At 34.5% G+C, this 23,392-nt stretch overlaps 1 protein-coding gene across 12 annotated transcripts in view; it reads right to left on the reverse strand.

The window, feature by feature from the left end:
* LOC128181377 (myoferlin-like) overlaps window positions 1-23,392 on the reverse strand; it is a 47,773-nt gene that overhangs the window by 7,268 nt on the left and 17,113 nt on the right. For 2 of the 12 annotated variants that reach the window (XM_052849750.1, XM_052849762.1), the window contains 26 exons: window positions 21,397-21,473; window positions 19,431-19,442; window positions 18,272-18,372; window positions 17,840-17,953; window positions 17,609-17,708; window positions 17,149-17,351; window positions 16,939-17,045; window positions 16,622-16,817; window positions 16,354-16,506; window positions 15,798-15,941; window positions 15,255-15,341; window positions 15,043-15,122; window positions 14,458-14,572; window positions 14,143-14,376; window positions 12,903-13,070; window positions 11,862-11,928; window positions 11,463-11,540; window positions 10,749-10,930; window positions 10,045-10,194; window positions 8,927-8,959; window positions 6,567-6,665; window positions 6,203-6,364; window positions 5,816-5,984; window positions 3,576-3,646; window positions 1,768-1,854; window positions 296-406 (listed from right to left, as the gene is read on the reverse strand). In XM_052849750.1, coding sequence (XP_052705710.1) covers window positions 296-406; window positions 1,768-1,854; window positions 3,576-3,646; window positions 5,816-5,984; window positions 6,203-6,364; window positions 6,567-6,665; window positions 8,927-8,959; window positions 10,045-10,194; window positions 10,749-10,930; window positions 11,463-11,540; window positions 11,862-11,928; window positions 12,903-13,070; window positions 14,143-14,376; window positions 14,458-14,572; window positions 15,043-15,122; window positions 15,255-15,341; window positions 15,798-15,941; window positions 16,354-16,506; window positions 16,622-16,817; window positions 16,939-17,045; window positions 17,149-17,351; window positions 17,609-17,708; window positions 17,840-17,953; window positions 18,272-18,372; window positions 19,431-19,442; window positions 21,397-21,473 — 3,100 coding nt within the window. Of the gene's footprint in view, window positions 1-295; window positions 407-1,767; window positions 1,855-2,309; window positions 2,373-3,575; window positions 3,647-5,815; window positions 5,985-6,202; window positions 6,365-6,566; window positions 6,666-8,375; window positions 8,394-8,926; window positions 8,960-9,367; window positions 9,383-10,044; window positions 10,195-10,748; window positions 10,931-11,462; window positions 11,541-11,861; window positions 11,929-12,902; window positions 13,071-14,142; window positions 14,377-14,457; window positions 14,573-15,042; window positions 15,123-15,254; window positions 15,342-15,797; window positions 15,942-16,353; window positions 16,507-16,621; window positions 16,818-16,938; window positions 17,046-17,148; window positions 17,352-17,608; window positions 17,709-17,839; window positions 17,954-18,271; window positions 18,373-19,430; window positions 19,443-19,732; window positions 19,745-21,396; window positions 21,474-21,808; window positions 21,886-22,869; window positions 22,953-23,392 lie in introns of all 12 variants that reach the window. The other 10 variants (XM_052849757.1, XM_052849759.1, XM_052849758.1 and 7 more) reach the window with 10 other exon arrangements.

The following is a 23,392-nucleotide window of genomic DNA, read 5'->3' on the forward strand; positions in this document are numbered from 1 at the left end:
CATTGAAACTTCTGAAACTACAAAAAATTACAATTCACAAAATCACATATGTTGCTTCTAAAACCCTGTAATACATGTAGCAATGAAAACATAGTTTACTTAATTTTTTTTTTTTAATTATACAAATGGATCTGCCATTGTTTCTCTTTTCTTTTCTTTTTTGGGGGGTGGGGGGTTGGGGGGGGGGGGGGTGGCTAAGGGATGCATGAAATCTCTCACCTTACCAGGTTCTGATAATTTGGGGGGGGGGGGGGGGGGGGGGGTTGATTTTTGGGGGTAGAGGGGGTGAACTGACCTCAATCTTGTCCTGTCCTTTTTCTATGTACTTCTTACACTTGTGAGTCTGACCGGTGGAGGCGTAGTATTTGGACCACCAATCAATTTCTTCATCCACCACTGGATCCGGCTACAACGGAACAAGGGAGGTAAATACCACTCTGTGAGGGTAAAGCTTGTCTGACCAGGGACTTATATACTAATATATATATATTAGTATATATATGTCCCTGGTCTGATGAAGTACAGTGTTAGTGGGGATACATACAGTGTAACAAGCATGTACCAGACCTTGCTATACTGAACAAACCTTGTCATTGTAAAAATTACAATAAAACATAGGTACAGCACAAGCATTGTTAAATGTATGATGTGTTTGTTAGTTTGATAACGCAGAAATCTATTCGACATGTATATATGAATAGGATAGTAGGCTAAAAATTATATATTTGATACAAAATACATATAATTTTATATAATTCAAGATAAAAGTGCATTATAAGATAAAATACATATTTGTTATTTGGTATATTATATAATTGGTTTAATAAATATACATGTAATAATATGAATTATCAAAATTATGTTAATCATAATATGGGTTTATAATATGAAAATGGATATACAAGATTATGTAAAAATCAAATGAAGAATAAAAATTATTTTTTAGAAATAGAGCATGCAGAAAAAATAACAGAAATTTGATGAAAAAAATCTGCAGTAGATTCAATCCATGCATACCTCTGTTTTGTGGTGCAATAAATCTCCAAGAACAATAGCCTAATATGAATTTACAGAAATATCTGTAATTGTTCAATGATTAACTATAGTTTCAATCCTTTTACTGCTTCAGTTATCCTGATGAAGCAAGCTATATTATCCTTGCTTTAAACAATTGAAAGTGAATAATTAACATAAAGGATTTTATCACCAGTTAATTTCTTATTACGCCATGTGAAAGAGACGACTTATAAAGTTTTTATAAACAATTTATGATTTCTCACAACTTTGATTGATAAGAGATATCAAAACTATCAAAGCATTTAAACACTTACATTGCTAGACAATTTAACTGCATGGTCTCTAGGATTATTTATAGGGATTAACTAGAGATTTTCTACTCTTTTCCTGGCTAAGATTTGAGTTCAACTCTGAACCCTTTAAAAGTTTTCATTATTTCATGATTATATATAAAAACTGCAAAAAATGATATAAAAATTGATGTGAGTTTATGGAAAACAAAAGATGTGCTGTCAATATGATTTTATAAATAAGTGTGTACTGTGAATCGACTAAATTACAACGGCAAACCAAACCATTCTATAATATAAAACTGTGAATGTAGATTAAAATCAAAAACTCTTTTTTATACCAATTAATAAAGTAAATCCTCACTCATAGAAATGTGTCAAATAAAGGTGGAAAAAAATTTAGTACAGAAAAAAGATGTGCAGCACTGTACCACCAGAACTATTGGGTACTTAGACAAACCTCCTCTTGCTTCCCACGGAACAAAGCCGGAAGTTCTAACTGCGGGAAGGATTTTAAAGGCTGACCTATTTGTGGACCTGATTTCCGCTATAAAGGTCAGGAAACCACTAGTTACATAGTGAACCAATCAATTTGATAATAATCCTACACTCAAAGCTGGCCTATCAGTTTAAATTTTTTATTATTATCATTAATTATTAATGTAAGAAATTAATACATCTGTACAAATAGCATCCAATCAAAATGCAGCATTGCTAGTAAAGCTGATATACTACATGTATGAGGAAGGTTGAATGAAGAGGCAGCCCTTCTCTCTGATATATGACTATACCAAGGCATGACTGATCAACATAACATAACATAAGAGTCAACAGGCTGATGTAGAATGATAGGGCACATAACCTGATGCAGTAATCATAACATATATTAAATGATAGGGTCTACAGGGTATGCAGCCCCAAAGGCAACAGAGCATCAAGCAGTGGTCAGTCACGAAGAGTCAACCCAGATTCCTAGAGAGGGCTAAGACAGCAAAGTATCACCTTCATTCGCTGGAACGCACTGTCCAACTTGGATTTTGCTTTGTTGATCAAAGGTTTGATCTTCTGGTGATTAAATATTGAACAATAAAGACTAGGTTTATAAAAAATTATATTGCTTTCTTCGCTGATTCATGCCAGATATGAAGAATATATGCGACACTGCAGAAAAAATACAATATGTAATTTTTTTCTGCAATGATTGTTACCTTAAGTTTGAATAATCAAAGAAAGTATTTAATTTATCTTTATTTTAACAAATTAATGAATTTATCATAAAGAGCAAAAAAAATCAACTAAATTAATCATAATGTACATATTCAGTAGGTTATATAAAAGAAACAGCCAAATCGTCTTATATGGGAATTAGATTTTGACATGATCATGATTATTTCGCTCAATCCATGATTTTTCTTAGGTTGCAGAGGGTTTCAACTGATCAATAAACTGGTAAGAACTGGATCGTGTAAATTTTAGTTTTGTCAGTTTTTATTCAGCTGTGAATAATTCCAGTCACTTTTCATTAGCAATGGAGGGAATCCTACTTAGTGGAAGATTTTAAGCAAAAGGAATGTACACGAAAAATGATTGACTTAATCTGTTAACATGTTCCTTCTGGTCTGTCTAGGTTGCTGGCTTATTAAGGAAGCTCAATATCTCATCTGATACATTGACTATAAAAACCTTAAAACACTGAACAGTTCCTTTCCAGAGACAGGAATCCCTTTATTGTAGGTAACATGGATAACAAACCTTTAAGTAATACAGTTATGAATATATAAAAAAGTAATGATAAAATCCAGTTAAATATAATTGAATGTTAGTTATGTATCGTCAAGCAAGCAAAACCTGTGTAAAGATATTTTGTTAACCCTGTTTGCTGTCAAATGGATTCATAGATACTGGGAAAGTAAAGTTTTTGTTCTTTTAAACATTGTCAATTATCAATCTGAAATATCACGCATTTTGTATGCATGTATTCTTCGCATAGATAACGATTTACAATTTTAATATAAATTACATCTTTAGCAGTTTATTTTCATCAAACAACTTATATTTCTGTATAAAGTATACATAAGAGGAGCTCTGCTAAGTTCTCGAGAGTAAAATAATTTATACAGGGACGGAGTCATCCAAAATTCCCTCTGTGATCATTTGTGATTGTTTATATAAATTCTCTGTATATGTTGTGCAGGTGAGTGTTGAGTGCTCCCTAGAATACACCTGTATAAATAGACACACCCAGGTGTAACTACAGGTATATCTTACCTCCACCTTCCTCTCCTCGGCCGGCATGTCAATCACGTGCTCTCCACCCCGCCCACCATTCACAAGTCCACCTACAACAAAGTCCATCAGCTTATATACTATGATTATCAAAAACTACAACCAGTTTATCTACGACAAAATTCACTAACATATATATTTATATCTGCAAATGTGCTCACTATGCTATGAACCTATAGAAGAGTGAAAAAGTTCACACAGAATTGAACTTGTAAAAATGTTATGAGACACATTTACGTCTACTTATTTTTCTTGAATATACAAGAAGAGCGAATTTCAATGCTGTCAAAACAAATACCGCTAGATCGTCACAGTATCCTCTACTGTTGTACAGTTGTATGTTGTGTTAATTAAGGGAATTTCTGTAATTGTTGACACCATAAATAAATAATCAACATGCATTTCATAAATGAATAAAATTTAAAATAGATTAACATTTTAAGTAGTTTTCAAAAATTAATAATGCAACAACATAAAATTTCCAATTTATACCAATAAACTTTGAAAAATGATAGATGTGGAATAGTTCATGGTCCGTATGATAAAAAATTCCCACGAACAGTTAATAGGCAGATAATAAAATCGTCAAGAGACACTGAACTTTAAAAATTGTTTAATTTCATTGAATAATGATCTGAAATTGTAAAAAACTGGACCACAAATAAACAGAAAAAAGGATAGAACTGAAAAACAAAAACATTACAAATCAAGTGAGACCAAAGTAAAAGGCTAAGTTTAAAATTATCTCATAGCACATTATATTTGATAGTTTTACAAACCATACTGACCAGTATTTTCACATAAACAAGATTTTCTCCTGTTAACAATCCAAGAAAAGGTCCCATTCATATTTATGCTATTTGATCTGACTGCATGCAGATTAGTTATATACAGTGATACATTGTATATATCTGTATCTATAAATGTATATATATTTTGTATTCTATGCTGTTATATACTGGTAATAATATGTATTAGTTCAGTATAACTTGTTAATGTTACATTAATAAAAAAAATTTGTAAAGAATATTGTACATAATGCTCATGGCAAAGAAAATGTTTCTACTGAGAGATCTACACATGTATATAGATGTAGATGTAGGTTTGAAGAAAATGGGTGGGGAAGTTTGGGGGGAGAGGGGGTTATCCCAGGTTACAGAATGAAATCAAAACAGAATTTTAGATCGACTTATAGTTATAATGTGTTTCCTGTAAGTGAATATAGAGAAATAATTCCAACCAATGAGGGTGCCTCGTACATCTAATGTTTGTGATGATGACTTACTTAAATAAATTGGTAATAGTATTTTGATTTTCTGCATGACAAATGTTAGTTATTGAGATTAATATTTTGACTATTGTTAATCAGATATCTGTAATAATTCATAGATAATCATGGATAAATACTTGTATTTGTTGAGGTCCTACACAATCCACTGACTTTGTGTCTAAAAACTGTCAGCAAAAATTACCAGGGAAAAAAATGTTATCTACAGGATTTGTTTTTCTATAATCGGACCTCAACATGCAATCTAGTGGCATAAAGGCTAAAAATTCCCACAATGCAGTTAGAGGCTCTACGGTTTGCTGGACTACACCAGGAGAAAACCTCGCAGATGGAAAATACCGACCTGTCTGGTAGCCAGAGTGGGGGCGGTCAGCCGTGGAGGACTGGAGGTCGCGGTACCGGTCCACAGCAACCGTCACCAAGCCCTGCAGCTCGGCCGCTGTGATGTCAGGGTCATGTGACCCAGCGCCTGGGCGGAACAATGGAATCAAATTTATCCCTACATGAGGGAATTAAATTCATCCCCATATAAGGGAGTTCGTTTATACTTATGATACCCACAATATGAGAGAATCTATCCCATACAACAATGGTACTAAATTAATTAGATGCATTTATATCAAATTTATCCCCATGGCCCATACGTAATCATGGTCAGGCTATAAATGGATGCTATTTAAAGTAGTCACGAATATGTTATAAATGGATGATATATATAATTATATATATATATATATATATATAGCCAAAATGTCGCATACAAGGGAATCTCCATAAAACACTGAGAATTATACACAAAATTACAACAATGATCAGGGAGCAATGAAATTACATTCTTCTTCATAATGGGGAATTAAACACAAATATAGGTAGCTGACAAGGACAGGGTTGGTCTGTGTAAGGGGTCAGGATTAGTCTGTATATGAAAGCTTACCCTGGACTCCATCATCGTCCTCCGCCAGTTCTGCTTGGACGGGATCACAGCGGAACTCCTCCAGTGACTTCAGTACGTGGATTCCCACTGTTGGCTTCCTGCCAAATTGTCGGTGGTCCCGGACACGGATGTTCATTGGGGGCATGTACAGCTCCTCGCGCGGCAACATCTACAATGGCACAGATTTGATTATCAGGTAACAAGTATTTATATCATATACACTACATTTTCTGTATGTCAATTCAATTATCAATGTCAAAACACAAATTCTTTTTTCCCTTTTAACCCTTCCCCCAAGCTAAATGAATCTAGGTGTAGTTTATTTCGGTCATTAATACTTTGATCTCATCCCTCCTCATGTGTATCAGTTAGGACCCAACAACTTACCACATCAAAGAACAGAATGTTCTCTGTGAAGTTCGGGTTCTTCTTGGTGCTCTTAATCACATTGGACTCCTTAACATGGCCGCCACACTCAAACTCAATACTAGGGGAGGTAACTGCCGACAGCTGGAATTTCTGCATGTTTCTTACACCCCAGCATAGCACCTGTAAAGAAGGAGATGATTGGGTCATGTATAGAACTAATAGGCCAACAGATTAAAGTTTTTATTTATATTCAAAAACTTGAAGAATGCTACAAATTTCTAAATGTTTGAGATGAAGTATTGCTTGAAAGTCAAACTCAATACATGTATATTAAATTAGATTTGTTCATTTTCTTGAGTAGATATTGTTCTTCAAAATCTACCTCAATAGCAGTTCTCTGCATAACAGGTCTAATCCCATTGGGTACAAGGAAGAGATCTCCTTTCTTTGGAGGTAAAAATGGTAGGTCAGATCCTGCCAGCTATAAAAATAAAAAATACAGATGCTGTCAAAATTCCTTTATTTAACAATAACTATTTCAATTCTTGCATAACCATTGTTAGAAGAAATTCTGTTACTTTAAAGTAAAAGCTTCTGTTAGCCAGTAATCTGGTAATTATACATTAAACTTAATTATTATCATCAATTAATTTTCGTTCAGTAATCTGCTTGGTTAGTATTATCTCATACAAAATATTTCTAGCTTTATAACAGTTGAAAGATGTTAATATTTGGTCTGTATTTAGCCATAACCAGAATCCGGTAATAACTCTCCAATGAATATTCATTACGTTACATAAGTATAAAAATACCAGCTATCTAGTCATGCTAATGGTGAAGCATTCTCTACTATTTCTTGTCAGGAGGCAGGCAAGAGACCAATTTTATGTATTTAATCATAGAATATCAAACTGAGGGGCCCTAAAGCTCTGGTAGACTTATAATTTGAATTATCTATCTAGCAGATTATCTATACATGAGTTTTTACGATATACCTCGTACATTCATGATATGGGATAATCATTTAAATGTTTATATAACAATATATATAATTATATTTATTCATGCATGTAGGAATTAATAGACAAATAAATACAATCAGGAAATAATACCAGTACATGTAAGTATGAGTAAATGTATGAATGATTTGAAACATTTGGGGAATTTATAATCAGAATACGTAATCACCCTCTGACTGACCATACATGTATAAACTTATTTAATACAGAATGTTTTAAATGAATAATAATTTAAATAATTATACACTATATATATTATTAAAATATAATAAGTACGTCTACATGAATATTCATAATCATAACAAAACACAGATCTTTGTGAAAACATGATGTTAACTTCAGAAACCATTTACTTTTTCTGTCTTGAATTTAAAACAGAAAGAATTATGATTTTTATCTACAAAATGAGATTTGGAAAAAACAAGTTAGTTGATTAATATCAAATCTGAAGAACAAGTCTTTCATCAGCAATAAGACAGTACAACTCTGATGAATGTTTGGGTGGAGTCCCTGAATGCTTGGTCAGTCTGGTCAATTAGAATCCGGTTCATGCACTAGTATTATGTTAAACCTTTAATTAACTGGTTCATGCAGTTTTTTATTTTCACGCAGTATCCCTGAGGGAGACCTATCATGCTTTGACTACAGAACATTTTTAGGACTTAAAGACTTCACTGAACTCGGTGCAACTGTACTCTAGTGCTCTACGTATATTTCCATGCTTTGTGTGTGTAACTCAGGTCATTAAAATAACTGGTGGACCAACATCATCCAATCAACTTTCTTATATAACTTAATTTGTTCATATACCTCCTCACCCATAACCCATGATGTAAGTATGTTTAAACTGGTGTTTCTTTAATGTACATGTGATCTACTGGTTTGATGATAGTGACAGTAAGAAAGAAAGTTTTGAATTTTCCGATGCTGGAGACATGCCACAGGGTTCCATGTTGCATTCTGTCTATAGCCGAGTTTGAAGCAGTGATCAGTCTCCAACTTGAAGCTTTGTGGCCACACAGTTACAGGCAATAGAGCTCTATTTATCAGATTCTGGAAAATGCTTGACTGCTTCAGCGATACAATTTACAGAATAACAGTACACAAACATGGCAGTATTGGCATAAATTGAGTAGAGCAGTAAGCACTAGATGAATAATTTAGCTACGTACCCCCATCTGTTGATTTAACTAGCAAACAGCAATGTGACAGAAATAATTATCACTGTAGGTCAATGTAACAGTAACAGTGTGTAAGTGGGTGTGTCTTAAGTGGCCTAAAAATGAGCGATTCCCAGCTCACTCCTACACATTAGGGTTAAGTCTGTGACCTTTGTTAGTCAACATCAATGGCCCACAGTGAAATAACAAACACTCAGGTCAGTGAAAGGAACAGGGTGAGTGTGTAACAAGAAAACTGAGAAATGACCTTATTTTTCACTTGACCCCACCTCCTCCCCCCACCCCCCTGGAGAGTCAGCCAAAATCCCAATTCATCAGTCAGTCATTGCAGATGACAGTTTGCTAAAAAAAAAATGTCTAACTGATGCACACACATGCTCATAATGCTTTCTATCTGTAGTCTTCGTAAACATCCTCCAAGACATTATGGAGGCTGTTTGGGGTAAGTTAGTATAACCCTGGTAGTATAGAGAATGATTGGTACAGAGACTAGCAGCTAGTGTTAGTACTGGTAAAATACCACTCAGAATTAGTGTACTGACCAGACTTTCCATGGACGCATTCTTGTCTGGCACCTGCATATCACAGAGTAAACTTAGCACAGAGAAAAAGTGAGAAGAGGAAAATACTAATACACGGCTAATTCTGCTATCTGGTCATTATTTACTGTTACAGCTGATAAAGATGTAAAAATTACCCACAGCTTCATGCGGAGCTGCGAAGCATTAGGCTTTAAACAAAACGCAATGATCAAAATTATACCAAAACCCAATATATGGAGGAGAATCAAAGAGGAAGATTAGTTTTCTTTTGCAACTAAAATAAATTTCAACTTAACACCTCAGTCAAATATAACCCAGGAATAACTTCATCAAAGAGGAAAAAAAAGCACCTAGATAAAAAAAATATAACCCTTTGGCCCATTTGAAATAAATTATGGTCACCATGGAAACATTTTGTTTGGTCAGAGAAAACCTGATTACCTCATAGCCCTGATCCTAAAATTTTTGTGTTTTTGTTTGAATATTAACAGCTGCTTATATAATAATATGAGAAAATACATTACAATACATGTACTACATAGTTTAAGTACTTTAGTCTTGAATAAGTTTTCATTTTATAGAATTTTACAAGCATTTAAAAGAAATATAACTTAGTTCTAATGCAGCCTGTTACATAGAGTGCATTTACCACCCCAAACCAACCCATCTCAAACAGAGTACAAGTCTAGCTGCTTCATGACACAGTAAATAAAGTAGTTTTTAGAATACTCTTCAAAAGAGTCAAGAACAGATAATAACATTACATTACAATACATTCACCACAAAAATTTAGTTCTTTAGGTATGAATGAGTTTTCATCATATAAATACTAGTACATGTATATACATTCGGTGAAGTGAAATTAATTCTAGCCTCATTACAAAGTGTTTACCCCCATCCCCACCCCTACACAGCTCTAACAGATTCCAGCAGCTTTTTTCAGCTCAAGCCTACTTCACAACAAGGAGAAATACATAAGATTTAAGAATGAAATAATCTTTCAGTTAAGTTACTCATAGAGATAAATTTAAAGTAGAGCAGATAGCGTTTTGTAAGGCCGTTATATAATTTATGCATCCTGCAGAACTCAAGGTCATAAGGACACATTTGACACCCACCAGGAAGAGTTCAAAGGCGGCCAGTAGTTCGCCCCCGTCCTCCTGACCCCGACTGATGGGGTACCACTGTAGGACCGGCATTCTGGCGTCGGCAGGGTCCAGCTTCACCATGGGAACAGCCTTAGTCCGGCCTAGAAACTCATTCGATCCCTGACAGAAGTTAACAAAGTCAAAATTGTAACACTATTATACAAAAATCAAAAATAAGTATGCTTAGTAAAGTGTTTACTGGTTGTAGTTATTTTTTCAATGTGATAATTGATAATGACAAGATCAATCAATCTGTAGTACATTTATGTACAAAATTTATTACATCCAAACTTATGAAAAAAATAAAATTCGAAATAATTTATTTTGCTCTGTTCGTCAAATAAGAGATATCATTATTTTACTAGTTACTGTAAACCAACTTTTATTCGCGACGACCTTATTTCACAATTTTCTTCCTTAAAACTGGTTCGCGAAGACTAATGTTTAAGACCATGACTTTTTCAGACCAGTGTTGTTATAACAACCAAATGAAAAGGACTGGGTTCACGGCGATAAATATTCACGATGACAGCTCTCGTGAACCTTGAGAAAATTTCTCGCTCTAGAATAAAAGTTGGTTTACGATAACCAAATGAAGTTTCAACAATGTCCTGTTCTAATTTTGTTAACAAATTCATGACACAAAATATAATGAAGAACATTATTGTACTTACAAACTTGTCATAATCAAACAACTCGATCATGACCTCTGGGGGGTTCTCTTCGATAGCCCGAGGGTCACCGTAAATTTCCAGTTCCTCAAAGATCAATGTCTGGTCCCAGGTTGGACAGAGAGATTTCTCCTTCTTCTCCGTCACTGAGCTCTGCGTCAGGAAAGACAGTCGGGCGTACGGGTCTAAAACAATTGACATATCAATAAAAAAATCCTCAAGGGAAATTTGTTTCAGTCAAATAATAGGATGGTTTTAAACACCTTTCCTTGTTATTGTTTCATTAAAATGTATAGATTCATGCAAGAACAAAATATCTTATAATCGTGAAATTAAAACAATTGTCAAACCTACCCTTTAATATTCATGTAGGTAATTGCAAAATTTTATTAGATTTTGAACTTAAGATGATTACAGTATAGAGGCAAATGAATTAATGTTTCATTAGGATTTACATAGGAATGAGGTGTGAAACAGAAAAACAACTTCTCCCCAAAAAAATCCTTAAAAATACTTTTCTGGCGTAAAAAGCTTGAAAATACAAAATCAGATGTCTCAACAATAACTCACGTTTTTCTTACTTTTGGCTATATGACCTGGTAAAGCGGTCTTCTAATTAACTGTCGTTGAAGCTCACCTGAGAGACCTGCCTATTAATCAATTGCAAGTAAGGTTACCTGAGAGACCTGTCTATTAGTTAACTGTAGGTAAGCTCACCTGAGAGACCTGTCTCGTCTCCAGCCAACAGATCCCGAGCCTGGTAGATATAGGCCCTCATCTGGTATTTGAACGGTTCTGGAATGGAGAAATAATGAAATTAATGAGCACATTAAAAAAGTATATTTCCTTGCTTTAGCCTCTTGAGCCTGGGCAGTTCAATGTTTAAGTTGCAGTTATGATACACCAAAAAATTTGAACACATTTTTCTTCAAAATATGCTCCCCCTAAATATTTCCTGTAAAAATATCTAAGTTTCTCAAAATCAGAAAATTTGCTTTGGAATACAATAATCTGATGAATTATCAGAGTGCTATTATCCATTATGCATGATTTTGATTGATGTCTGTCATTTCAGACCCAATGTGTTAATGTGGACCAGCTAAGTCAAGGACGTACTTTTGAAGGTCAGGAACATCCTGGGGGCGGCATATGCTGCATTGAAGTCCTCCTTGTCATCCTCATCCTGAAAAATGTTTATACAAAATCAAAGTCAGCTATAGATGGTCAGTCATTGATAGCAAGAGAGAAAATAAAATGTAAAACGGATACAAAATCAAATCCAGCTATAGATGTTTAGTCATTGATAGCAAGAGAGAAAGTTCAACGTCTAACAGAAGAAATCCACTCTTTGTAAACACATAGATAATGATGTATAAGTGAGGAGGTTTAACTAATACAATTGAATTTGTAATCTCTCTTAGTTTAAAAAATGTCTGCTTGAAATACTTGTAGCAATAAATCTTAAATTAAAAAATTAAAACCATGTTGCCATATCAACATTCAAGCTTCATGCTTAAAATGTTTAGTTTTTTTTTTATAGGAATCAAAATCAATTATTACAAAATTTTGTATGCAATATTAGAAAAATAGCTGAATTTCCATGTAAAATATAGCAGCATGCAAAAATTCATCAAAATATGCATCATTTCATACTTCGTTTATTGAAAAACTTAAATTTAAATAAAATAGGAAAACAAAAAATTAAACATGCTAAAACTCATTAACAAATAAGGAAAGTAAACAAAACAACGAGCAACTTCTGACATCCAGAGAGGAAACACTTATTGCTCTACCTTTTTCTTGCCCTGCAATGTCATCAAAATCAACATTCTAAATAATTTGTTAAAGTAAAAATCTCAACAAAACTAAATAAATTATACAGGGTTATTTTCGCCCCGTGTTATTTTTGCCCCGTGTTATTTTCTATACCTGTGAACAGTTCGCCCCATCTTACCTATAAATTCCTACAGACATACTTGTATTAAAAGAGATAACTCTGTCTCATTTCAATTCAACCAGTCTTAAATTTGCCTACTGAAAACTAGGGCGAACAGGGCGAAAATAAAAGGGAGGGAAATATTTCCCTGTACACCGTATGTTATAAGATACTGACGTCAAGTGTTTAACACAATGCTCAGCACACAAACACGTTAGTACCTCAAACTTCATGGCAAAATAACAGTCAGCCCCCTTCTTTTCACAGATCATTTTGCGATGCCAGCGTCTGCGGCGAACCATGTCCATCGTGCGCTCAGTGGCGTGGAACTTGAGGTTGAATAAGGGAGCATACTCCCATCCCTCAGCTGCCTCTTCAATCTTTTTCTCCTTCAAAATGAAATTATAGTAAATCATCACTTGACATTTAAAAACTGCTACTATTACATAATCAACAATAAAATGAAACAATATCCACAAAAGAAGTTACCAGTAATAAGATATAAAAAAAAATTGCTACCATTTCAAAGCCAATAAAAAGTTTGAAGACATAAGGCATAAAAAGATTATCTGTATCAAGACATTTCCTTTTATATTACATGTATATTGCTTGTAGAAGATAATAAACTTGAATATTAAACATTTTCAAATTGTTGATTTCACCATCATGCTTTTAAAACAGCAGTCAATGGGTAAGGTAATAGTTCTTAATACTTTGGAGTCTTTTCTTCATACTCAGAGATGATTTTAATCATATATACATGATTTTTGCTCAATCTCTGGAGGTGATGTGATGGGAATCTTTACAAACTAGCTTGGAAGGACAAAACTTATAGTGGGATAAAGCCAATACATACAGCAGCCATTGGTGGGTGGAACAAAACTGTAGCAGGTGCCCCAGATTTTCATAATTATTATCATGGGCAAAAGGACAAAACTTTCAAAATTCGACCAAAAATTTTTTTTACACCAGATACATGTGAAGTGTCTCCAAAGACAATTTATTAAACTCAAATTAGGAACTCACTGGCAAGTACATGTATATCATAGGGAAATATAATCAAAGGAATCGGATCATGGTTTTGGAAGTATAAGGCCAAATGAATGGGATGGTGACTTTTTTCATGGTCAAACAAGCAAAAATGTTTCAATACTGTAAAAAGGTCAAACATCATGCTAACAATCCAAATATTACCTGGATGAGCTGTTAAAACATAAAGAAAATTCATAGTCTTATTCTCTTCCCAAATTCGAATTTGTTTTCTTATAAATCAAGCTAGTCATGAAAAGACACATAACTCATATACACAAATCAATATATAATGTAAAAAGGATTCCAATCAAAGTAAACTATTCCAAACCGACCATATGCTGGACCCTCAAAAAAGATTTATACACATATATACAACATTTATCGATATTCTAAATCTATTTTTTCAGATTTCAGACTCAGTGCTCTCACCTTGTGCTTTTTCTGTTTGGCGTCCTCAACCAGTTTCCGGGTTCGTACCCAGCGCCTGCGCCTACACAGGTGGTACCGCTTCTCGACCGGTCCGTATCCGCCCATGGTGGACTCTACACAGTACTCCCACCCCTCCTCATCAACCGCCCGGGATAGGTCAATCTGCCATACATCTTCCCACACCCAGCCTGGGGGGAGATCCACGGAGTCCTTGGGGGCCATCTCATCCCCTTTCTACAAGAAAAATGGACATGAACAAGACAATGTTAGAGCCTGCGTACAACTAGCTGTTGTTACTACAGTTACACCACCCACCACATCAGTCCAGGGTCGTGTAGCTGGTCCCCAGCTGGTACCTGGTAGCCGGGAATGCATCTCGTAGCACTCCTCCATGTACGTTTTGTGACCGGCATCCTTGTCGAACAGCATACTGCAAGAGACACACACAAACAGTCAGCACAGCTGATTGAGATGGAGAGCATTACTGTCAATGATACACACAACAATTAATGCACTTACTGAACAAACTTCAGCCAATTGTAATGGAGAACTAACTATACCTCAGAAGTAAACATGAACTGATATACCAGCACTAATTCAGCTTTTTACAAATCTTTTCCATAAAATCTTAATATGCTGAATGCATACTGAACAAAACGACAGCCAATTGTTGCAAAGTCTTTAGCATTCTTCGTATTTCTTTATAAACTGACTAACTTTTCATGACTCAACCATCCCTCAAAAGTCATCATAGACTAACTAGCAATGGTTATACATCATCAGCCCACAAAAGCATAACACGTATATTTTACTAAACTTATAAGAATCAAGGCATGCATTAAGGCCTAACAACACCCCTACCTGCCTTGCTTATATTTGACTAACGTTCGATCCACTCACCTGAGCTCGGGACTGACGTACCAGTCCCCCTCCCATCTCCACCCAGGGGGTGGCTCAAAGCTCTCGCGGGGCAAGCTACACTGTAAATATCAGAATAAAGACACATTAAAAGTCATTAAAAACCTTCTGACACATGCAAGTATGAGTATATCATTTAAGCATCACTCAGATAAGATTACCATACAGCGGTTCAATGGCTGTAGGTAGCCTACCTTTCCTTGACTGTCTGACCACTTGGGGCGCCCAAGGGGGCCCTTCTTAGTCCATCCTACCACAGGTATATTGCATTGATTCTCATACTGTAAAATAAGGTACAGTGCATTTGTTATTAACACATAATTTATATTAAATCATTATTACAGACTGAATTCTTTCAGATTACTTGTACATGTATTACAAATGTTTTGATCTATTCTTCTAGAAGTTTCAATGACCTAAATTCATAAGTTTTCCAGCCCTTACACTTTAAATCATTTAGTTAAGTTTATTTATCAAAATAATTTAAATCAGATTTGATAAAAAATGGCACAGAAAATCTAATTTTGCTTGAAAAAAGTGCCATTTTCCCCAAAATTCAAGGCCAAAGGAACAATCTTAAATATATATTTGCTGAATCTTTGACAAAATCTCTCATAAACTTGTACCTATACATATCAAACATATATCATTAACAATTTTTTAAACAAACATTCCCAAGCTCTGAACATAGATATAGTTGACAATTTTGTGGATGAAAAGAGACAAGAAGTACTAACGGTTTCTGCGTAGACAGCCAGCTCGCCCTCGGTCTGCATGCGGTGCCAGGCATCATCCTCATTAGCCAGTCCCAGCCAGATCTTGGTCCGCAGCATTGCCGGAACCTCGCTCACCTTCTCCTTCTCAGCCTTCAAACCCGGAAACTGAAAGTAGATATTGAAAGTATCGGTACATGTTTCTGTTTGATTTTTATTTAAAAAGCTTGGAAATCAATATCAATTAACAAAAAGGCCATTTATAAACTAACACTTTTTTAGCAGAAGTCAACATTTTTTGAAACCATCTAACATCTATCACTGCTTTGATAATAAAAGTCTGCTTTGTTTTGTTTGGATGGCCAGCTTGGAAGCCATTGAGATTAAAAAGTATGTAATTTTTCTTTCTAGTTGGTGCTTGACTACCTTATTAATGCTATCTCTTTTTTAACCTTAATCTCCCCCCTTTTAACCATATGAGGTTCACATGAATGTTATAGAAAGAAAGTTTTTTCAAGGTAAAATGATGATGCATTTTATTCTGTAAAATTATTTTCTGTAGCATGACATTTTATTTTACTTTGAGTTGTAGAGTCTGTAGTCGGCCACACAGTCTACCGATGTAGTCAGGGTTCTGAGACCACAGAACTTCATTGGCTGGGATTCTGTAGTACGCCAGTCTCTTATCCCCACTGATCATCCAAATCACCACATCAGGCATACTGTTCTGAGGCTAAAATATCAATTACATTCAGTGAGAAACATATATATCTCCACACACCTGAAGGGCAAGAATATCCATTCTTAGACTAATGGAAGTCATTGTCTCTGTGAATGGGTTGACTCACCTCTTTAGCTATATTTTTGAGTATTTGTAAATAATTCTCAACTTCTGCCATTGCCTCTTGTACATCAGTTGCCGATGTTTTCAGTTTAATGACATTGTCAGCGATAGTTTCCAGCTCAAACTCGCGATAATCTCGAGTGAGCCTATCGAGCTCATTACTAACATGTCTTCCTGGAGTTGGTTCAGGCAGCTTTTTCCTGAAAATCAAAGTCAACATCAATTCATCAAATAACTACATAATAAAAACATCATATAAGAAAAGCCCAAAAGTGACCTTTTGGGGCAATGTTCATCTTTGAACTTTAACCTCTGACTGACCTGCAGTCTTGTTCCAGCTGATCCAGCAGTGAGATCAGAAGCTGAGCAAGTTCAGGGGTCGGCAGCTTGGCCTTGATTCCGATTCTCACTTGCTCTATGTTGGCTTCCTACAGAACATAAAGCATTGATTTACATATAAACCCACATTTCTTGCCCAAGTAAACAGCATTTAGGCTCAGGTTTTGTCCCTTCCTTATTTTCCTATCTTACCAGTGTATCTATGATTTTGAGCAGTAAGTTGAGCCCCTCCAGTCTAAAGCTGATGTCCTCCCAGGAGGATTCAACAACAACACAGGGTTTGGTACCAGACCAGGGCAAGAAATAGTAATGGCAGCCATCAAACACCGCGTTAGTTGGCTGTGTGGTTGATGGGCAGGGGGCTGTGTTCTCATCCAGTTTGTTACCATAGTTACCTGAAAAATTAAAATTACTAATTTCATACGCCTAAAGACTCAATTTATCAATCGTAAAAAATAAACATGATAAGCATAAGAATTGTGATTGAAATTAGGAAGTTGATTAGTTATTAGGAAATCAATGATTCAGAATTATCAAAAATTCAATCTAACAAGCATGACTGACTTTGATTTATACTGTCCATATATACAGACAACAAGATAAAGATTAATTCATGAGGACAATTATAACAAAGAATTGTGATGCTGCTTACCAATGCTGACTTCAAATTCCACAGGAGCATCTATAGCACTGACCATCGTAGCATTGAGGAATGCAGCATGGAGTTTGTATTTTCTCCGTCTCATGAATTTCTGAGAAGAAAATTCAGGATAATACACAAATCCATGTAAAAAATTTGTTTACAGAGAGAATACAACAGTTCAGCAGCAATTCACAGGTAAGTGGTATTTTTGAGTTGACTGATACAGCCAGGTGGACTTACCTGTACTCGGAGAATGTCATCATTGTTGATGTCTTCCACAGGTACCTCAGGTAACTCGCCCAGGGTCGTCTGTATCTCCACCAAGGCTCTCCCTCTGTAGGCCACACCCTCTCCCTGTCAATCAAAGTGATCCATGTAACAGCCAGTGTGTGAGTCGTAACAAAGATACAAATTAAAATCCTTTTCTAATTGAATTCTATCTTATAATAAAAAATCTGCTACAGAAATGATAAGTATGAAAATAGTTTAGGAAAGATGGGTAAAGTAGAATAACCCAACAGCTTTCCTCATTTCTTAATCCCTGTAAACCTATATTTATCCCATCTCTATATTTATCCATGTTTAGCTTAAGTTACTCACAAGTCCCACCCTTCACTCCCAACCCTGTGATGTGATTTCCTCATTATAATTCAATACTCCACTTATAATTACCTTTCCAAGATTAAGGTCATCGTATTCATCAGGGAGGTCAGAGTATTCCCGAGTTGACCCATAAAAGTTAACAAAACTGGGGCCAAAGGTCGGCAGAAAACCTAAAGGTCATCAAAGTTACTCTCAATAAAGACATCCATTATATTCTGTGTTTTGTTTCAATATCTATGTACCTATTATAATAATAATGTTACGATATCTAAATTGGATTTTTAAACTGTTTTCCTTTCAATTAAAAGATAAAATTTGAAACTGATAAAAGTTAAAATATTTATAAAATATGATTAAAACATTCAAACATACATTAAACATGACATGAACAAATTGATTCATTATATTATTAATAAAAATCAAGCCTGCACCATCTCTGCCTAATCCCATTCAAATTTGTGAGTCACAATCAAACATTCAAATTCCGATGCTACATTCATTTCTTTGTTTAAAATCATCCAATCAAATCAAGTGCATACAGGTAAGCAGATGGCTATAGAGAGGGAGGTGTTATGAGTGTTAGTAACACAGGGAGCAGTTAGTATTTGAAGGAAAGTGGAGGAGCTAGATCAAGTTAGCTGTCATATAGATGTAGATATATGTACTTTAAAAAATAAAACAAACATGAATTCTGTTGATATTAATGTCCATCCTTCAGCAATAATAAGTCAACAGCTGACAATATATATACCATTGCAGTTCATTTAAATTCCATTTTAAAGCTTGTTTGACTTTGATTAGTATAAAAATGAAGGCGCTAAAGAAAACTTGAATAGGCCTAAAAAAAATATTTGATTTAACCTTAATATACAAGTTCGTCGGTACTGCTAACGGTTTAAATAAAACTGTGGTGATAGTTTGACTCTCTGGTATGAAACAATTCTCTGTTACTAATCCTTTATGTAAATGGTGGTAGTGTTGTTAACAAAATTTCTAAGTTTCTATGCACCACAAAAATATATCTTAGCAATTCTTAGAAATAAACTAATTTCTAAGAAATAAAGCTGAGGTACTTTTCCCTGAAGGATGGACAGACTATCGCTACATTCCAGATACACATTTCAAACTGTCATAACAATGGTCTCAATTCTAAGCATCAAAGATTAATTCATTCTGAAAATGCACAATATGATACGCATGGATGCAGGAATTGACCAAAAGATATTACTATCAAATTGGGCTGGAAAAATACAAAACTTTGTTTCAATAAACTTTACCTCATACACTCTGGTTATAATTTGCTCACCAGGAATAAATAAAGTCATGTACCGGGGTAGTATTTTTATAAAAATATATATAAGGCACTATTTGAGAAGTTAATATCATTATGAATAAAAACAAAAATACCACTCTCAAATCAATTCACTGTGCATATTAATTGGGCTGTTACTGTAGCTATTATATATTATCTACCAAAAAAATATGTGCAGCACTATAAAAGGAATCAAAATACATGTACTAGACAATTACCATCCTCAGGGCCTTCAGTAGGAGAAGAAAAGCAAAGCCAATAAATGAATCAGTCCATGTAATTAACTCTCAACATAATTTAATTTAAAAATCAAAATAAAAACAGTATATTGCTTTACCAGGCCCTGTTTGGCAGTGAAAATAAAAATAATTGAATTTTTCTTCCATTATTTTTTAAGTTGGTATTTGGTAAATAAAAATATACAATATTATACAGATTCCAGTAAATAATATCAACTATGAATGAAGATTAAGAGGCAAAGAAAAATATCATGTGAAACTTTTAAGAATCCTTCTAGTGGCAATCCCTTTTTTTAACAAACTTAAGATAGTACAATTGAAAACATTAGATACAATGTATATTCAAATCACGCTATTAAAATTAGTAACAAAGAAAATCGAAGGAGAGAAGTAAGATGCTGGATAGTTTTTTTACCGGAGAATGTTGAATTCATTCATATTGTTTTAAATAATCCCAATACAAAATAAGTAGGAATTGTAATTAAAACAAATAATGGAATACAGCAAAACTCGAATATAATTAACACGAATATAGAGAATTTACGGCTATAACTAATTCTTATTCAGGTCTCGGCAAAGTTCTTACATAAACCTATCAAAAATTGTCGTTTATAACTTTTGAGAGCTTGAAGTACTGTCATCCAATCATTTAAAATGAATTCGCTATAAACGTATATTGAATGATGGCTATCATATTAAAATTTATTCTCTCTTCCCTTGAAATTCGCTATAAACAAGTTTTGCTGTGTATCTTTTAAACTTTGCATTGCATACACAAGAAGATTGATTTTAAACATCACAAGTGTTATATACTATAAAGAATCTATCATATTTTGTTCCTTTTTGTTCCTGTATCAATCATGCATCATTCTGAAGAATTTTAAGTGTCTTTTTTTCAAGAAAGACGCATTCATATGAATGATAATAATTTCCTAGAAATGATAGCAATCACAAAAAGATTCGAAGACAAAAAACCAGAATAAAAATGAAAAATAAAAGAAGGAGCTGGTCAAAAGATGGGGAATACTTATGATACTCTAAAAATGCTGTATCTATAGATAAAAGTATTTAGAAATAAATTTGGAATACGAAGAAAAGAACTGGTCCTCATTTCTGTGAAAAGGATTATTATAAACTTGTTTGTTGTACAACTGTCTGAAATACAATTTCAAGTGGGTCTACAGAGCGAAGAGAGCCAAGAGCATGACACACAAACTGGATATGTCCACATTGGTAAGTATATGTAAGTAATCAGTGAGCTAGTTTATACAGTGATATGTCAGTTAGTTGGTACGCTTAGTAGGGAAGAAATTGTCCCTTTTTGTTAACAGTTTGTGAGCAGTGTTAATACCTATAACTAATCAAGAATGCATTTATAAGGTTATACACACATCCAGAGAAAAAGGTCAAACTTCAGTCAGATAAACTCTTAAAATCCCTTCTACAAACAAGGAGATCTGACCCCCCATGAATTTCTATCCAGACTAATTAGCACCCCTTCCCTGAAGCAAGGCTAACATCACTCTAGAGTAGATATGGAAGCCTCTAGCCCTATGGAGCCCTGGTTTGTTATGCACAACTTGTCGAGCTTTCTGACTGAAAGGTTACAAAAGGAAGCAGACTCTGTGGTCTGAGTTCAATACCAGATCCGGCCGAGGACGAGATGAGCGAGGTAGCCAGGATGTTGGTTCCGATTGTATCGTCGTCGGTAACTCTATCCCTGACACACAAAACAGACGACCAATGAGAAAAGGCAATAAAAAAAGCTACCAGGCTACATTGCTAACACTATTTATAAACTTGCCGATGATTGGTCAGCATAAAACCAACCAATGAAAAACTTGGTGTTAAGGTTTTATTACAATTAACCAATCAGGAAGTTTAGTGCTCTGACAAATTGACCAATAAAACCATTGGTTCAGTGGTAAAACAGTAAAGAAAGGACAGTTCTGGGTGACCAGCAGATTTGTATCATCCACTACAAGATAAAAAAGCAAATTAAAAAACAAGAGATAGCGAGAGAGACTAGGTGCTTAGATTGGAATTGATAATCACCCAATTCTCCTGTGGAACACATGAGAGACAAGGGGAGATAATGTGTCCCCACAATGTCGTCCTCTGTCATCCGATCCCTGAAGGCATTAACCAAACAAATCAGCATTACTAATGCACCTTTTTGTAACACTTTCCATGCAATCTTTATAATTCACTTTTCATGTATACACGTAACACCTGGTTTTTTACCTTATCTGCCCTTCTTAACTAAAAATCGGTGCTATTTTTGAAATGGTTGTTTTAAAAGCATATTCAAACAGGGCAAATAAGGTACATGATTCTATAGTCTTGGTAAAATCCTGAAACAGACATGAATATAATGGTAAAATAATACAGCTGTACATCCCTTGTAACCTGAATGGAAGCATTAGATCATTAATCAATTACAACAGTTATAATTATTATAATGGGTCAGGTGTGGGTATAATGATAGTACACAAGCCCTAAGATCTATCCTGAAAATGACCCAACTACTGTAAACCTATGTAATGCACATCTTCGAAGACCAAAAACATTTTACGTGTTAAAACCGTTTTGTTTTTATCTTTGTTCATTTTAGTGTGTATTAAAAAATATTGCTTTGGCCATGTGGAATAGCTGGTTGACAGTAGCTGTTTATGAATACACCTAACCTGTCTCAAAAAGCACTAAAAAGCTACATATAAAATTCCACAGTTCAATCCAATCCCTGACAGGTTAGGTGATGTCCTGATGCCTGGAAGTACATATATGGCAAAGGGCTGTCTATATATATATATATATTCCTGGATATTTCTGTATACATATAAAGGTAAATACGATGAACAACAAGCCTCTAAGGATTACCGTAGCTTGAGTGCCTCTGTTATGATCATTAAAGTCATGTGTTATCACATACCCTTATTCCGGTTTTTTATTTTTTATTTCAATTTTTTGAAATTATACCAAAAAGTTTTTAACTTCCTACAAGAAATTTTTTGTAGAATCATTAACAAAATAAACTCAAGCAGGAAATCCCTTTAGACTGTTTGACAGGAAGCAGACGTTAAGGCGTGATACATGTATGTCAGCGGAGAACCAACCGTCCTGTCCCTGGGCGGAGGAAGAGATGGTGGGAATGGAGAGAACAGTGGAAGAAATCGTGTCATCCTCGTTAATACGGTCCCTGTTCCCGGCGGGATAAAAAGGAACATTATATCATCAGCACCAATATATGTGTAGATTTCTCACAGGAGCTTATTCCTTGCTATATGAGGTAAATATTCTTATCAGAGTAGTATAAACCATAAAATGAATTTTAATGGGTTTTTTTTCCAAGTTGTGATTGTATTTTGATGTACTTTAGTTACAATTATATCTAAGGTGGATGCATCTTGGAGGATTTTCATAAATACCCCTTGCTCAAAAATTTCAGTCTTCAATTAATTATAAAACTTGATCTTTCTTCAACATCCATAAAGTTAAATACAGAAAATAAAATTATGATCAACTTGCATAAAATTGGCAATCCATGAAAAAAGGCCTAGAAATTTGAAGAATTTCAAAGTATTTTAGAAATATCAATATATATACATTGGTTCAACTTTTTTGAAAATTATACAAGGT

The sequence above is a fragment of the Crassostrea angulata genome, chromosome 4 (genome assembly GCF_025612915.1).
Source record: "Crassostrea angulata isolate pt1a10 chromosome 4, ASM2561291v2, whole genome shotgun sequence".
In the NCBI taxonomy this organism is placed as follows: domain Eukaryota; kingdom Metazoa; phylum Mollusca; class Bivalvia; order Ostreida; family Ostreidae; genus Magallana; species Magallana angulata.